This window comes from Acipenser ruthenus, chromosome 27 (genome assembly GCF_902713425.1).
Source record: "Acipenser ruthenus chromosome 27, fAciRut3.2 maternal haplotype, whole genome shotgun sequence".
NCBI classification, from domain to species: Eukaryota; Metazoa; Chordata; class Actinopteri; order Acipenseriformes; family Acipenseridae; genus Acipenser; species Acipenser ruthenus.
The window spans coordinates 23,011,069-23,029,810 of record NC_081215.1 but is presented as its reverse complement, the minus strand read 5'-3'; the positions used below and the strand labels follow the sequence as shown (position 1 = coordinate 23,029,810).

Genomic DNA, 18,742 nt, shown 5'->3' with positions numbered 1-18,742 from the left:
TTGTAAAAAACAAATCTGATGACTCTTTAAAGACCCTGTTTAACCACTGATATTTAATAACAATGTCAGTTAAATAGAGCTTGTGTTCTAAAAAATCATTTAACATCTATTGTCCATGTATACCTAGTGCAGACCATTACTCTGAGTAGCTCAGCAATGTTTGTCATTTGTCTTTGCTGAATTTATACTAACAGGAGTAGAACTAATAGGTGTCTGGGCTGTGACTTTTCTTTCAGCACATAGTTGCAAGTGTTTATTCTAGCAGGTCAAAATGTAAAAACACTATGAAAAAACATTTTAAAAAGGTCTGGGGTGAGTTCTTCCATGTTCAGAAAACATTCTTAAGCAAAGCAAGATTAAAAGCTTTTGGCAAAAGCTCTGTATGCCGTGGAAACATTTGCAAAGTTTTATCTTTATCTACCAGCACGACAGAAAGCCTGTGTTTTAATTTGTGTGAATGGACAAAACCATCCTGTGCAGCAAGACATCTTGCAGGATTCACCTTCCAATTCTCTGAAAACAAAACACTTTTAAAAAAGACCACAAGCACATAAAATAAAAAGGTACATTTGAGTAAAGGAAGCTTTGTAAAGCTAGATAACCCCCACCATGCCCCAGCACAAGTGAATAAAGAAACGGTGACATTTATCAAGGCCACAGTACTGCCAAACAGAAGTGACACACACATTTACACACTGAACAACTTAAAATGAAGAGTGACTTGCTCATACATGTGCACAAGCGCAAACTGCCAGCAACACCCACAATAAGTGCAACAAACAGTGCAATGCATTGGCACCACAGAAAAGCAGGAAGCACCAATACCTGAGTCCCTTCTTTGGCAAGGTGTTTCTATCGAGGTGAGGGTTGCTGTAGGTACGAGATTTAGAGAATAGGATAAGGAGGAGGAGGAGCAAAGAGGAAGAGGGACACGAACTCAGGACAATGTTTCATGAGGGCAGAAAAGGGATTTCTTCTCTGCTATGGAAGGTAAAAACAGCTTGTACAAATATGTATGCAATGCATATGCATTATGCTAATTGTTATAACTGTTTTTTTTTTGGTTTTTTTTTTACCTATGCATGATTTTGATTGCATAACAAAAAACCATGAAGAATTTAATGTGCAACTTCAAATGAACAAAGCCTGCACTGAAGATTGTTCTGTCACAAAGGAGACACATTTCCTGAAAAGGGTCTCTTACCGAGCGTGGCAACAGCACTAAAAGCAACCTACACTGAAAAACTAGGAAGGGCCAGTGCTGATCCCACAGAAAATGTAAAAAAAAAAAAAAAAAAACACCTAATGACATGCCGACACATAGCCAAGACTAAAACATACATGCCGTGGGGAAGCTGTGCAAACTTGGTGTGCTGGTGAAACTATATACAAACCTGTAACTGCCTCAGGTAGCAATAGTTAATTGCAATATTTTTTACTGATTTAATGTCAAAAGACATTGCCTATGGTCGCTAACACACCATTATTTTAATAGCTCACTTTGCAGCAGCTCCAGAACACATGACATAGCTCTTGCGCACATATTTGCAAGCCACACTGTACAAAGCAAATCTTCTGGCAGCCTGTCTGCAGGTGACAGCAGAGGATTCTAGTTTAATAATACCAATGTGTTGGGATTCACAGAATTTGATAGCTACAATAGATCTGTTATGTATGTTTGTGCATCTTTTTTTGTACGTTTAGTTCATTTATTTGACTTATTTTCACAATGGATTTGTTAACTGCACTATGCAAACAAGCTGCAATGTGTATCTTAAGTCAATATGATAACATAATGTAAGCCTTGGCAGTTCAGTGCAAACATTTTTCCTAGGCCGGCTGTAATACAGCTCTGAGCCAGGTGGTGGTGCCATAGGGACTTATTATAAAGCATGGTGCAATAGTGCTGCATAGTGGCCTGTCAAATTAATGCAATTACAGGGGAGTTTACAGCAATTAATGCAAGTTTTCAAATGTCAAGCAATCACTATGTAACAATGGTGTTAGTTTAGCTTTATAAAGCTCAGCATAACCCACTGGTCAAGACAAACACGTTTACCTGTTCTGTTTCCTAGGTAAAGTATTTCTGCTGAATTTTGGGCTAGCAGATGGGGAAGAAAGAGGACTGAAGGGAGGGGTGACAGAACAGAAAAGAAGAAAGTGAATTAATAAATGAGGAGGACAGAAGGAGAAGTTATTCATCTCAACCTACGCTTTCAACGTAGGGTTAAGAGCGCTCCTATAACAAATCAGATTTTTTTCAGATTTTTAAGAAATATGTCCATAAAACAGTAAATCAAAAGACACAGCATCAGCATTTGCTATTGATTTGCTATCAAACTATGCCGATCTTAAAATTTGCCATTATCCTTAACATTCAAAATTATAATGATGACCTAAACAGTGGAATATTCAGGATAAAAAAAAAAATCTGATTATGAAAATTAACAAAAGTGTTAAATATAAAATGTCACATAAAACCTGTATCAAACTCTTTTTGTCATCAAAGAATTACATTGCTAATATAAAGTCTTTGCATACTTTAAACTGTAAACATTTCCATGCAAACGACAGAGGTGCCACATTATCCCTTACCTCTCAGACAAGGCTGGCTTCACACTGTTATTCCTTGCAAATGCAGACAGAGACTCCTCTTTGGACAATGGGACCAGCCCGCTGGTGGAGTTGTGATGGCTGATCCCTCCGCTGCTCAGAGAGATGTCGATGGACTCGCAGCTGGTGTGCAGGCTGCTGACAGACTGGTACCCGAGGCCATCCTTGCTCACCATAGAGGAGCTGCTGAGGTTGGTGCCCCACGTCAGGCTGTTGGAAGGAGCGGAATGGGCAGAGCCCGGGCTGGAGGCCAGGGAAGACTGGGCCAGGTCGGTGGTTTTGTTATAGAGGGGGCTGCTGCCACCACTGCTCAGCATTCCACTCCCTGAAGGTGAATCAAGGTTAGTCTGCGGAGTCATGGTGGCATGGGGGTTGGTGATAACTGTGGAATTCTTCATATTCTCAGCTGTTGTGACTGGGGCTTGTTTACCTGGCTTGCCACCGAACAGTCTGCATGAAAAAAATAAAAAAAATAAACACACATGCTGACCCATAAGTACTGTTAGTTGGACTGCTTATACATTAAAAAAAAAAAAGCTCACTAAAGTCTAACTTTTACTGTTTTTTTTTTTTTTTTTGGCACTCCAAAGATAACAAGGATAACATATGTACTGTATTTCCCCCGAGCTCATTCAAGTAATGCGCACTAATGATTGCACATTTATTTTCAATTATTTTGTGCCACAGGCTCCAGGAGACAAAACCATTAGAAAAACTAGACAAACACTGTATTTTACAGAAAAAATATGAAGTTTGCCAAGCTACACAATAGTCTTTAGGACTGAAATGATTAACTGTATTTACATCTTCATGCCAGTCCTTCTGAACCTCAAACAGAATATTCAGTCTAATCTACTGCGCCTAGATCTTTTCATTTGTTTGTTATTAAATAAGCTTTCTTCAGCTAATTCTTTAATCTAATGCATACCGAATTTCAGAATACAAAAATAAATAGAAAAATACAAAAGGTCTTTGATTGCCTCAGTTAATTATTATCATCATGTACAGCACCAAGGAAAAGTTTATATGTCAGCAGATTCATAGGCCACAATTACATGTTCTCATGACCTCATCAACTGAATGAGAAAGTAATGTCAGAGTATAAAAAATTATAACATAAACCAAGACCTCAGGGCTTGCGGCTATTACTAGTAACACTTACTAGTAATGAATTACTAGAAATAACCTTTTCTAGGAAACAAAACAAAAACAGCTTGCCATTTAAAATAGATATTTACACTAATAAATGAAAGCTTTTATATGACTGAATGCACAAGCACAACTACATCAGATTCAACAATTGGCTCTGTGCTTTTGCTCTTCAACAAGGCTGCCATCGCAAATCTCGATCAGAGGGTCCCCCACCAGAGACAATAGGTTGGCTGTAGTACCTACTGAAGAATTCCCTGATCTGTATTTGTTGCTGGTTTTAAAAAAAAGGCAGTAATTACTTCTCTCCCGACATTTGCAACGCATTGTGGTGGCAGCTGCTTCTTACCTGCGCAAAGTGGGTGATGACACATCTGCGTATTTGGATCCTTGCTGGCGGCCACTCTGCGAAGCCCCAGAGTGGGAGGTTGGGCTGGCTTTGATAGAGTTGCAGGAGGCTATGCTCTCTGTATCTGAAGACACACCTTTCTCCCTGTCCGTCTGGTTGGCTCCTCCAAGTGAAGGGCTACCCATTGCTACTTTGGAAGGCTCTCTTATTTTGGGCACGGGTAAGCCAGCAGACTTGCTGCTGAGATTGGAGTCAATGCTACTAGTGCTGGACCGGTTGCCGTTTCTGCCACCGCTGCCTGATTTACTGGGTCTGGGCAAGCTGCGATACTGCAGGTTAGTCCGGGCACTGATGGGAAGGTAGGCATCGTCCTGATGGGAGCCATCCACACTAGCCATCCGGCTACCAGACTTGCCAATGAGCCCGGATGACTTGGGGATTTTTCCCAGGGTTGCTGAGCCGCTGGTGATGGTGGCACCGCTGGCAGTGATGATGGTCATGCCCCCAGGCTGTTTCTTGAACCCGAAGGTGTTGGTGGGGGTCCTGGAAGCGCTCGATGGAGGTTTCTTCGTTTCGTCTCCACTGCTGCGGCCAGCATCTGAGGGGGAATGCTGGACATTAGCAGACTTGGGGGAGAGCCTGCCCTTCTCTGATGCCTTGGCATCATCAGTTTTTCCTAAAGTCATTAAAAAAATCTATTAAATCATGAAAGACGATCTATAAAAATGTTTTTGGATTGAAGCCCTGTTGCATCATCGATTTAACTTTACCTTTACTGTTTAGTAACATCTGTGGAATGCTTACTTAAGATTAAAGTTATAATTGACTGGATTCCAGTTTGCGTGTCAGACAAATTAAACTTGGTTCAGGGCAGAACCTTTTTTGTCCTTCCCATTATTTACAGTGTGATTATTACTTCTCAGAATCTCAGAATAAAAGGTTGATTTTTAATGACACTTTCACTAGGCAATTTGTTTATTTTCAACTATAGATGAAAACTATGAAAGCAGTAGACAAAACGTTTTGACTCATGCTTTAACCAGTGTTTCACCAAAAAAAAAAAAAAAAAAAAAAAAAACATCAAACAACAACACCACGAACCTCTTTAGGTTGAGGACTAATAGACAGTATAAAAAATGAAAGGACATACTAGGTTGTTGCATACCAGTTCCATGGGTTTTCACCGTGGCGCTTTTCGTCCTGGGTGTAGTGATGCCAACCTGGGCAGTCATGCCTCGTCTCCAGGAGCCTGTCTGTGAGATGACAGTTGTTTTCCTGCCGGAGTTGCTTTTGTCTGACTCATCGGACACATCGGAAGGGTTACGTCTCCACTTGGAGCTGGACTCCATCTTGACTCCACTGTCTGAGCCCCCGTCCGATTTCTTCACTTCAGCCCCAGACCACATGGAGCTCCGCTCCACAGCACAGTGCTTCTCTGCGTCCGTCTGGGGCTGTAAAGATATGAACACAGCACTCGTCTATGAGAGAGGTGGAGAAAGGCAGGCATGCAACATAGTTAAAAAAAATCCAGAAGAATCACAGCACCAATACTACAGGTGGGAAGCTTGGATCTTAATTCCAAAACAAATTAAAATGAATATATTCAACTAATTATTAACAGCGAACTAACTTTGCCTGGTTTCTGTTCACTGATCATGGTTTGGCGAGTGGTTATTTCTTTCGAGAATGACAATGTCTGACAAGTGGAGTGGACAAATAAGTCACAAGCTGGCTATGAAGACCTTATCGTCCCTTCCTATATGTTCCTATATTGTCCCTACTGTATGTTCCAGGATGCAAATTAGTTTAGGCAAATGCCACATGCAAATGGACCCACCCATAGCGTGACAGTCAGACACAGTAATTCCCTTAAAGCACTTTGCTTCTTTTTAAGAACTGTTCAAATAAGCACTGGTGTTGAACGTTTGTTGCTTTTTCAGTTGTTGTAGTTACTAATTTATTAGGCGTTTAGTCTGAATGGCAACAAAATCAGGTAGAGAATACACCTTCGCCCTTTAAGTCCCCATTTTAAATTTGAATTGTGATCGGCAAGAGATCAAAATGAACCCTGATGGGTCCCCATGGAAAACACATTCTCTAGCCAAAGCACATCCACTACACACTAGTATATAAGCATGCCATTTAATTAATGATTTGAAAAGCTAAAACAGGAAAACAAAAGAAAGCTGCATGATACAGAACAGAAGAACAGTGGTAAACTGGTTCTATTTAAAATCAGCTTTGTACTGCATTTCTCCAAAACTATAAATCCAGAACAATTGTATGCCAAAAAAAAAAAAAAAAAAAAAACATTGTTTCAATAAATCATAATATAATATACCAAGGCTTTAAAATCTGTAATAAATAATAAAAAGCAGCATTGCGTTTTTTTTTTCTTTTTTTAATTACTGGAAATAAAAACTTCTATAAAAGGTAAGCTGATGTGTATTTTTACAGATTCTTGGCTGTCACATATACTTTCAGTGCCCACACTCATTCTTTTACATGTTTAAATAGATTTTCGGCACCAGATTCACTTTTTTCCACAACTGGGAGTCAGACAGACCCAAGATCACCACGCTAATGCCAGGTTTATTTTTGCAGCATAGTACAAAACCAGAGAACAAAAGACATGGTGCACATACCTAGAAATCTTTTTAAATTGCTATGCGTTACAGTACAGGTATGCTCAACATACTATTCAGGAGATGGATCCAACCTGCTGTCCTGTAGGTGACTTTGCATTTAAAAACCTTGCACCATTAGGACACCATGCCAAAGTGTAAATTCCCATTGAAAGAAACTGCAATTAAAAATCAGGTGTAAACTGGGTGCTAAAACGTAGATGCAGAATAACCAAAATTAGCATCGCTGGCATCAGTTGTGTTCTCCAGGCAGGAATGGAAAGTTTTCAGTGGACTTACCTGGCTGTCGATACTCTTCCGCGGTGCAGCAGGCGTGTTGGCGTACGAGCTGATGGATGAGCTGGTGTTGATATCATCTGTACTGAGGTTGTCTATGGTGTCGCTGATCCCACTGCTCACTGAACTGCTGTCGTCCCAACTGAAAAGAGAAGACGAAAAACAAAAACCTCAACTTCTTGCCAATTTGAAACTCAATAGCTTAGTGAAGCAAAGCTAAAACTCTGCCTTGAATTTCAATTTTTACATTTTTATGGTCCAGATTTTTTTTTTGTGCACATTCATTAAAATGTTACACTGCTGTAAAATCGGCAAACACGTGAATATTATATGGTTACATACCAGCATCGTTACACTTTTTTTTTCTTCCAGTGCCTTTTAATTACTGAACCATGCATGTAGCTTATATGCCAAAAAAGGGGCAGTCTACTTGGATCGTGTACAATTGTTTAAATCAATGTGTGCCTTACAGACTAGCAGTCTGTACACTTTAATCTATAATTTAACAAAGGTGATATGTTTAAAATAATAATTAACTGGAGATAGCTTTCAGCACTCCTAGAGAAAACATGTTCTCGGCCTACCAGTAGGTTTCTAAACTTAAAAGAATTTGAAAGGCATTCAGCATGTTCACTTTAAATAAAAATGTTAATTTACCAATGCATTACTTAAGCCTAATAAATAAAAAGCCAAGAGATGCACACAACGATACAACAATGCTGTTGTATCATTGAATGCTCAATGCAAAATAAGCTACTAATAATGTGCAGCTGGCCAGCAATCACATTGAGTACAGTTTTCAAGGGCATTCAGGAGTGTTTTAATGATTACCAGCTTGTCCACAGGCTCTGTTGTGTCATTTCAACAAGCTTCCCAAACCCCACAGATTACACAGCCTGCGGAGTCTGTCAGCTAATGAAACCCCAAGGTGTAAAGGTAAAAGAAAAAAATAATTTCACAAATATACACAAATTCTGACAGGGGGGGGAAAAAAGGCAAAAAATTCACCTCTAAAAAACAATTTTGAGCTTTATCACCCAAAAAGAGGAAAAGCATACATGGCAGTATATGAGTTAACAGAGCTACTGAAATACACTAAGCTTGATAACGCTTGAGGTGTTGAACAATGCAAAATTAATTCAGTCTCGTATCCATCTATGGATGACAACTTTCCATGCATAACAGACTAACATAACAAGGCCTTTATTCTTCCTGTCTGTCAATGTCCTCATGAACCAGGAGAGAAGAAAGCCTCAAAATACACAGCGATTAAGAAGCATCCTTATAAAACTATCCGAGTAACATATGTGGTGTTTGAAGCAATCAGGTTTGGCTATGTTTCTCTCAGTCAGGCTCTACCATGTTTCAGTGATTGATTTCCTTAGGTTTCTCCCCGCCCCTCTCATGGTTAACCAACCAAATCCAGGGTTCGTGTTTATTAAAGACAGTAATGGCTGTGTTAGCAATTTAATCTATGTATTTATTCACTTATACACTTAGAGAATGGGATCATATTTAACAACTACTTAAGCCAATGTTCTATGCCCAACACTTAATTACAAATAAATGATAGTGAAAGGTAACTCGGTAAAACAAAGTAGACAATGAGAATGCTGTGAACCTCAGTCAGCATTCCCCTCATGAAGTTCCCCTCATGGGAGCAGGTGCTTTTGTTAATGTATTACAAATGGTTTTAGAGGGGCGGTATTCAGAATGCAAAACCAGTTCTACATTTGTTTTTTAACCGTTTAGTAACTGTTGACACATTAGCTCTGCAAACAGACTCCAGACTTTCCTCCCTAGCTTAAAACTAATTTCTGATGAACATAACTCATACTTCATGCTTCAGTTACACAAATCACAATTGAGCCTTTTTTTTTGTTTCACCTTTAAGGCTTGTGTCCTTCATCGGCTAGGTTGTGGGTCCCTAAAGACTTCCTTTTTCAAACAAGCTGGGGATTGAAGCCAGTAATTTTCCCCACTTACTTTTTTACCTTGTATATATTTAAAAACAACTCCCTAAGTGGCCAAATGATACCATGTATCAAACACTGCCCAGCCCTGCTGATCAGGTGACAGTGGGAACTAAGCTCCCACAGGGCTGCATGCTACACTACGAACAAAGAGGCTCAGCTGTTGAGCCAAATGAGATCGGGAGCTAGGAGAGAGCGAAACGGGGAGCAGGAAGAAAGAGAAAGGATGCCGAGACCAAGATAAATGTTTCATATGCCAAACAGCCTTATTAATGCATTGCAGTCAATTCAGAAGAAACCAAACCCCCAGAATGCAACCGTTTGTTTGCAACAAAAAAGAAACAGTGGTGGGAGAAAATGTAATAAATAGAAACGTTTAAAAAAAATGAATAATAAAAACGTTATTTTGTTTGGTGCACATTTTCACACTCTTCTCTCTGGTAAGAGGAACATATTTCAATTTTAACTTACAGAACAATTGACAACTTAAATATACATTCTCGCATATTTATTAATACATTTATAAAATAATCTAGATTCAAAACAAACTATATTATTTGTAGTGTTTTTTTTTTTATGAAGATCAAGAGAACACTACAGTATATATTTTGCTGCCAGATGAAATATTTAACAAATAACCCATTGAATGAACAAGTGTCTTTACCCAATTAACCAACCCCTACTTTCCTTTGTTTCCAGTATCCTGTATCAACAAGTACTGTATGGAATAACCCCACTGTGCCCTGGTTAAAGTCACACATGCAGCCTCATTGTTCTCATCTGAAGCATGCCTTTGAAATACTGTACAGAACACCCCAAGCAAGATTGTTCATTGAAAAAGACTCTGTGTAAAGCATTAATAAACACAGCTGGGATTTCTCATATCACTGTAGCCCTCGGCCCGTCTGCTTAGCACCACAGGAAGTTTAAAATCCGACAATACAATAAAAACTGCTTAGCGTTATGCCAATACACTGCAATGGAGATGCAAGTAAAAGCTTTATACAAACATGACATCATGCTTTACCTTCTTGGGTTACATCGTCGACAGCAGGAAGACATATATAACAACAAAACACAGCAGACAGACAGATTATATATATATATATATATATATATATATATATATATATATATATATATATATATATATACACATATATATATAACAACAAAACACAGCAGACAGACGGCTATATTAAGTAGCTACTACTTGACTGGTGGAACTCTTTTGGCTATTGTTCAACCCGATTGTTTCCAGGAGACTTCAGTGCCCCGAGGGCATGCTGATAAAGCTGTGGGGGTTGTGTGTCTGTCCAAAAAGAAGGATTAGCAACAACCCATGAAGAAGTAAAGGGATTAATGTTACTATCTCCGAGCCAGGAAAGGAGTTCATTTTCTTAACTGCCTACTCACTGATCAAGCAAGCAATGTGTTAACCAGTTGTTTTTTTTTTTTTAATCTAACCATGTCATCAAAGGTTACATTTTCTTTTTCTGTTGGGATTTGTCAGCATTTCTTATGTTTTACTCTGATCTGTCTTCACCTTGCAACATTTTTTTTTTTTTTTTTTTTTAAGAATGCCAAAACTCTTACTGCAATGACACATCTGCTAAGCAGTCCTTTAACATGAAAGAGTCAAGAACTTGTAACTTTAAAATACAACAGCCTGTACAATTCCTGAAAGGGTGTAGATTCAAAAGATACAGTAAGCATAATACTGTACCACATAACTGTAATGTAATTAAATTGCATTAGACACCTCCTTTTAAGTAGAATGGCAATGCAGCAGCACATCAAGCTCAGCAAAGTACAATAAAAAGTGATGTAAAACAGATGTTCTGGCAATATGTCAGGCTTGAGGATTTAAATAAAAGCATGCAGCAGCCTAACGGTTAAACCACCAGGCTCACTTTTTAATTTAAATGTTATCTTAAAATAATCAGCTCCATAATGCATAAAAGGAGCACTGCACTGCACTGCACTGCACTGCACTGGTCACCAAAGGAGACATTGTAATCTTATCAGATGTAAATTATTTTGCGAAGCAGCAACCTACTGGCACTTAAAACACAGGATTGCATTATAGGCTTTTGGTTACAAGATGCTTTATGTTAGTCTGCTGTCATCACCCTCTATGGATTGGGTACATTCAATCTGCATTAATGACATTAAAAAAAAAAGGTACCCAAGTCTGAGAAATTATATATATATATAATTTTTAAATCATGCTGACAGATTACACTTTTTATTCAAACAATACTAAAGTAGTTAATTTAATGCCAGCAAAAACATTACTTTCTGATCAATATTTGCAAATGAAAAGCATTTCCAAATAATAATAACAATAATAATAATAATAATAAAAAAACAAACAAAAAAACATGTTTCTGTATATCTGCACCAGAGATTCACTGAAAATGTTAATTGTAAGCATAATTAAAAAGTATATGACTTGGAAGTGCAGTTTTACTGCTATAGTTTGCTTTGTTCTTTTTAAAACACCCGAAAAAAAAAAAAAAAAAAAATACAAATTAAAAAGCACTTTCTACCTTGTTATGTTTGTTGGCCAGAGCATTCCCACACTCCGCTGGCCACTCAGAGCTCCAGAGAAAGGGCTAAAGTTGACTTTGCAAGCAGACAGCTTCATTGAGCTTCCATGCAGTGCAGTGCTTTAAGCACTGTATCGGTGATCCCAGGGTTTTGTATCCAGGCAGCGTTAGCTTCAGCAGCACACAGAGTGCTCTGTGGATACTGCAAGCGAGGGCTTGAAGGAGATCATTACCACGCAGCCCTGGGAAGAAACCTGATCCCCAAACTAAATTAACCTCCAACGTGCTGAAGGAGGTCAGGGCTCTCTGCTGGAAACAAGTCAGCTCTTCAGAGATGTGAAGCAGTGGCAGTGAAAACACTGAGCGCCAACCAACACCAGGATCAGATACCGTAATTAACACATTAGAAGCTGCTGATCAAGAAGGCTGGAAATATATTCTGATTCAAACTGTTTTATTATGGATTTACATCTTCAGTGTGGTATAGAAACCCACAAGCCTTTTCCCTCCTTTTTGCATGCTTCTTAACAGCTGGAGTTAACATTACATGTTGTATTTTTTATGTAACTTTTTTTAAGATAATGGTTGCAAATGTCTGTGACACAAACAACTGAAGAATCCACAGTTTATACTTGGAGAATCTACTGTAGGGATAACACTAAATTGCCTATAATAACTCCAAACACTGTAAGGCTAAATTAAACGCTCGAACAAATAACTCAATTTGCATTATTTTGATATTCTGAAACGATACGGTTTATACATTTAATTATGGTACATGAAGCCAGTTGCTTGGGTGGGTTGTGTGACATTTGCAAAGTTTAGCAGGACAAATGATACAAGTGGAGAGGGTTCTTTAGCAAATCCAATTTGTAACCTCAAAGAAAAGCTGATGCTGTTGCAGTCTGGTCTTCAGCCAATCTTAGGGAATTTCTAAATGTCAAAGAACAGGCCTGCCCAGTTTTCCAAAAGGATGAGAAAACTGGCTAATAACCTAAAAATAGCCAAAAGGAAAAAAGCTCAGTGTTTCATTTTACATTATGAATCCATAAAATTTAACAAAGGGATCATTTAAAAATCTACTGCAGAAAGAATTACATTTGTAAAAATTGTGTTTTATTATAGGTATGCATAAGTGTTGTCCTATAAATTAGAAGTATTCAAAAGGATGCAAATGCAAAGGTTATCAAAGAACAGTCACGGTTCCCTCCCTATGGAGAACCCTGAAGCCGGACTGCCTGTGTGGTGAGGCAGGCAGGGTCTTGCTCAAGCACAGACGGACTCCAGGATGTGCCCTCATGGCTGGAGGGGACCCTGTTTGAAAGAGAAGGCTTAATGCCTGCCGTTTCCCAGTGAAGCATGAGGGCACAATTATAAAGCTCATTGTCATATCAAATAAACCAAAAAAGAGTAAAAATTCAACCCAGCAAATACATTACTGCTCATTATATATTGTTTAAATAAATAAATAAATAAATTTATTAATGAAATCGCATTAGCTAAGCATAGTTCAGTCAACTGCACATATCTGGCAACATTTGTCACAGATCTGGATAAAATTCAATAGGATAGCAGGTGGAAAAAACAGCTGGTTTAAAAAAACAGTAATACAGCTGTGTTTATGCTTAGTGGCCGGTCAACGTAATCCTAAAAAGGATACAAAAGGATTAAACTTCTATATAAACCAATGAGAAGGACATACAATGTAACCACTTGTTAAATTAATTAGTCGATTCTGTGATTACAAGCATAAACACCCAGTGCACGTACACAGTTTGCATGACCTGCAACAGATACACTTAATAAAATATTTATTAATAATAATAATAATAATAATAATAATAATAATAATAATAATAATAATAATAATAATAATAATAATAATAATAATAATAAAAAATGTTGGCTATTAAACAAACAAAAAAATGGTATATATACTTCTGCAGCTGGAGCCCTTCTCTATATTTAGCTGGATTACTGATGGATAAAAGATAGAAGCTCTACTGCTGCCTTGTGTCTGTCTGCACCTTGCTTGCTCTCTGCATATTTGTATCATGACACAGGTGCTGTCGGGATTGTTATGGCCCACGGAGCGGATCTAAAAGGAAATCTAAAAGGGCTGTTTTCTTTGCACAGAAATATTATTCACTCAAAAGAAACTGAGATCGCTGCAGTGGACCATCTGGGGTGAAGCAAACCAATCTGAAACTTTCAGTGCTTCGTCATTGGGGAATGGATCTGAAATTACTGTCTGTGCATTTTGACTTTTGTTCTTCTGAACAATGTTTGTCCAGTAAGTGTTTTCCTACATTTTCTACTGTATGTATTGTATACAGCTATATTTACTGTATAAACCCACACCCTATAAACTTGATGACAGGCAGACAGATTAAAACTGTAGCTTTATAAACAAGACATACTGTACAGTACTAGTGTCCTTCACAATCTATTCAGTAAGTCTTTTATCAAATAAAAACTAAATTGTTTATATGCATTGGAAGAGGCTCACTTTTTTATTTAGTTATTCTTCTTATTTTTGAAGGTCTTCGACAAGATTTAAATACAATCAATAAACATCACAAGAGTCCTTTAACTATAGGTAAGCTGTGCAAACAATGTGTTTCCAAATAACTAAATGCCGTGCTGTATTGTGGGCTACACTTTATCAAAAGAAACGTGCATGTTTATATTACCTACAGTAGCTTCTCTGTAGAAATGAATACCACATTCCAACATTCCACAATAAAACCTGCGGTATGTAATCACACAAGTTTTTGAAAAGCGTACAAAATGATAAGGTCATCGTGTCAGGGTCTCAGTTACCAGCAAACACAACTCCATATTCTTTTAGAAGAATTTGAATTTTATGGTAAAAACATAAAAGAAGCCAAAACATATAATGATGTCAGATGAAAAGAACTTTGGGTATTCTTAAAACTTGATTTTGCAAACACTGTAATCTTAAACTTCTGCCAATGGCTCCATCTCAAAAATCTATGCAAACCCCTTGGGTTTAAAATAAATTATTTCAATTCTGCTTAATTTCAAATATGTTTAAGATTGGACCAACAATCTCTTGAAAACATTTAATGCTGTAAAGATTACAGTAAAAAAAGAATAATGCTTACTCCATTTTAGAAAAATATTTGGACAGAAAAAGCTACAAGACTTACTGCACCAGACAGTTATGCAGAAATACTAATATAAGCTTGAAAAACTCCTTGACATATAAATACATTAATAAAAAGTCAACTTTTTTTTTTTTTTGCACATTGCAAATACCTTAAATATTTACATGTAATGGTTTAAATGGAAGGTGAAATTGAATGCTGGTTTGCAAGCAATCAGGCAGCATCCTTATAGGGCGAGGCTGTACCTGGTCTAGCTGCGAATTTTCATCATAACCTGTTGAATCTCTAAAGCACATGCTTTGCTCTGTATTGAGAATTGAGCTAAAACCGGTACTGTACTCGACACAGCCACCCCTTATTGAGTCACTCACACTGTCCTACCCCTCTCCTGGAGTTCTCAAATCCCCAGTCAACATAACGGTCTGATGCAACACTGCTGCACCTTAAATTAGCACAAAGCTCCAGTATGTGCGACTCATGTACTATATTGATATGGGTTGTTAGCTCACTTGCTAATATCCTACCCTTGTGTTCAGCACAGCCAGTTTTATAATAAGAAAATTATATGGAGGATTATTTGGACGGTTAGTGGCTAAAAGGTCAATACTGACTCAAATCTTAAACCTTATGTAGGAAATTAACTTTCTTATGCACGAAAACGATGTCGATTATTTTATTTATTTTTTTTACAGTCCCTTATTCTAAAAGAGGCTCGAACAAAAAAGATAACATGATAGGCCATCAGAAAACAGATTTCCCAGGGAAACAGCTCGCACACAGATAAAGAGCCCAAACCTACATAATTATACCCCAATTTATTCATGCTTTTCAGTCACTTTCTGAAAGCACCAAGTCTAATGAATTTTACACAGCACTAAATTTCCATATGAATGTAAAGACAAAAGTAACCTGGCACATTTCATACTGCTAGGCAATTATTGTTTATGCATAAAAAGATATTTCATGGTTCCCCCCCTCCCCTCCCCTCCCCCTCCCCCTCTCTCCCCCTCTCTCCCCCTCCCCCTCCCCCCCCCCCCTCCCCCTCCCCCTCCCCCTCCCCCTCCCCCCCCCCCCCCCCTCCCCCTCCCCCTCCCCCTCCCCCTCCCCCCCCCCCCCCCCTCCCCCTCCCCCTCCCCCTCCCCCTCCCCCTCCCCCTCCCCCTCCCCCTCCCCTCCCTCCATGGAACTGATGTGTTTTTAATGTTAAATAACCACCGTCCTTTATTTGCTATCCAGTGTTTTATTTACAGATCCTCCTGTGAGCCTTAAACCCTAACTTGTGCACCAGACTAGAAAACAAACAAGGCCCTAAGATTCCTCATGGAGACACTAATTCTGGTTTATGCCAAAATGTTTTTTTTAAAACTACTTCCGAAACCCAGGCTGGAAAATGTAGGCAAATAGCTTAAAAGGCTGCAAAAATAGTGTTTCCACTTAAACTTTAGTCACTGGAGCTAAACAAGCAAATGCATCAGGATTTATCTCAAGAGTAATGGTACAATCTACAAGTAGCAATCCTGTATGTACTGTACGTCAGAAGTAGCAAACCTGGGCCTTTCCAGTATATGTCTTTGTTCCAACCCTGCCCTTAAATATGAAGTTAAACTAATTAAACCTCTGTCCAGGTCCTAAAGTATTTAATCAGTTAATGCCACCCCGTTAAACCTTGAGTGGAACTGCCTTCTAGGGCCTCCATTGTCTCACCTAGCTGTAGCTCTTATTTCTGAGTCAAAGAGGGTCAGAATTAAATTAAAAGGAACACAATTCTGTGAATTCTTTATGCAAACAGTGTTCAAAGCTCAAAAGAGTATTAAATACACATTTACTGGATGACTGAGAAACAAAAGGGAGGAGCCAGGCTGTGCCTAGCACTTTTCTAGGGCTGCTTCATGTTTTCTAAGGCAGTGCCAAGGAATGAAAAGACAATGCAACCACAGATTCCAATCCGCCAGTTCTGGTACAGTATGACCTTGATTTGACTCTGATCACCGACAGCCCACCATTAGAGAGTTAACAAATGTGACCCATATGTTTAGATTATTTCAAATCGCACAATGGCTGGTGTTAAAACAGGCGCATGGGTATTTCAGCACCGCCCAGAATCAACATTCTCAATCACATTAGGGCAGATTACTTAAGACTTATGAGGCCTAAAAATGGATAATGAAGTAAGATTCTTTCATGTTGCTAAATCCCCAGCGTTAGACCTAGCAACTGTTACTCATGAGTAACAGCCAACATAAGCATTCAGTGCAGTGATTGGAGAAGAGGATCAAGTACGATAAATAGATCTTCAGTTATTATTATTATTATTATTATTATTATTATTATTATTATTATTATTATTATTATTTCTTTCTTTCTTTCTTTCTTTCTTTCTTTCTTTCTTTCTTTCTTTCTTTCTTTCTTTCTTAGCAGATGCCCTTATCCAGGGCGACTTACAGTCATAAACAAAAATACATTTACAACTGGTGGGGAAAAAAAGCCAGCCTACTACTAGTTAACTTGGTGAACAGCTCTTCATTACCATTCATCAAATTACACAGCGTTAAGACACTGACAGCGGTGTCAACATTTTATGTACAAATAACCCAAAACCCCATTAGGAGCTGGTGAGAATTCCCTAGGGTCACTGGTCAAATGTTCTTCAACATGTGAGGTAACTGCTTTCCCAGTCTTTCGTTGCATGGCATTTTCAAACACAAACAAATAAATACATTAATAAATCAATAAACTTCTCTTTTATATATAGCGTTTTCAACTTTATGAGCGATTTAGTAGAGAAAACAATACTGGTTTCTTACTGGTATCAATGTGAAGAATGTGCTCAAAAAAGCTAAAACAGAAGGATGATTTTTTTGTAAGGTTTATACAGCGATAAGGTTTCAGCACACATCGTATTCAGTATACGGCTCATGTGTAATATGCTTACTGTACTGGAGTTGCACTTCAGCAGTCTGGTGACAGTATATTACAATGCGTTTCCTTGTTGGCTAATCCTCATTTTAAGCTTTCTACAGTACACGCACTGGTCTCCACGTAACACAAGATGAAACACTCATTCTTGTACAATGGCTCATTCAATAACATAAAATATTACAACAACCCGTTCCAGAAAGCGGAGTAAAAAACATTTGGTACTGTCTAGACACCCTGAACACACAATTATCAAATATTCAGAACAAAGGGATGATACACAACTACATAGACAGTTACTTTAAGCACAATAGCACCCTATTTGCCTTTGTTAATGAAACAAAGAAAGATGTTGTTTAAGAGACAATGACTACCTCCTTACCTGTAGCCAGGGTGAAGCAGGTGTGTGCCTAGACAGAGCACAGACTTCTGAATTAGACGTGCCTGGTGAATCCCTCTACCTGGGGCTTTGAGCATTCTCCCTCTGAGAGCTATCCCTGCCAACCACACTAGCAAATTATCTGTCTTCCCCTAATCAAACTCCAGCACAGAATACTAATATACTATGATTGCTTTGCAGGAATTTAAATGTACATGCATTAGTAAAGAAAAAAAATATTGCATTGCATTTCATTTTATAGAGAAAACAATAGATAATACAAGGTTGCAATACACCCCCCAACATCTTGCTGCTTGTTTCAAAAAGCAGCAACTCGTCTGAAATATTATTATAGCATCTGCTGCAAAACAGTCTCAAATTTCCTCTCAAGTTTGGCATGCGTTTATTGATGGGATTTTGATCTATGACTGCGTTTTTGAGAACAGATCTTTTTCACACTCCTTAGAAGTAAATAACTTGTTTTGTTCATTAGAGAAACCCAAAAGGCCAGCACTGTAGGTCTAAGGTTTAGAGAGAGAGGGAAAAACAAAAACAAAAACAAAAAAAAGAATTGGCTCTCTGTAGCATTCCGCTACAGTACCATTGTAAAGCCGCAGTTACAATGGACTCATTGAAATATGAATATCAGAAATCTCATTGAAGACTCTCCCCTTCTCTCCTCTCTTCAACATCTGGTCTTAGTCCACACAGTTGTGGTCAGACACTATAATCTTGGGTTTTACACTGGGGAGTTACCTTG

The 18,742-nt window shown here is 38.3% G+C and overlaps 1 protein-coding gene across 17 annotated transcripts in view; it reads right to left on the bottom strand.

Moving 5' to 3' along the window:
• The window catches only part of LOC117432042 (neuron navigator 2), a 179,897-nt gene that overhangs the window by 24,118 nt on the left and 137,037 nt on the right, over positions 1-18,742 (bottom strand). For 4 of the 17 annotated variants that reach the window (XM_059002531.1, XM_059002519.1, XM_059002525.1 and 1 more), the window contains 6 exons: positions 7,036-7,174; positions 5,262-5,589; positions 4,112-4,787; positions 2,596-3,063; positions 2,060-2,125; positions 826-870 (listed from right to left, as the gene is read on the bottom strand). In XM_059002531.1, the coding sequence (XP_058858514.1) occupies positions 826-870; positions 2,060-2,125; positions 2,596-3,063; positions 4,112-4,787; positions 5,262-5,589; positions 7,036-7,174 (1,722 nt within the window). Of the gene's footprint in view, positions 1-825; positions 871-2,059; positions 2,126-2,595; positions 3,064-4,111; positions 4,788-5,261; positions 5,590-7,035; positions 7,175-11,557; positions 11,755-18,742 lie in introns of those variants that run through there. The other 13 variants (XM_059002534.1, XM_059002520.1, XM_059002533.1 and 10 more) reach the window with 11 other exon arrangements.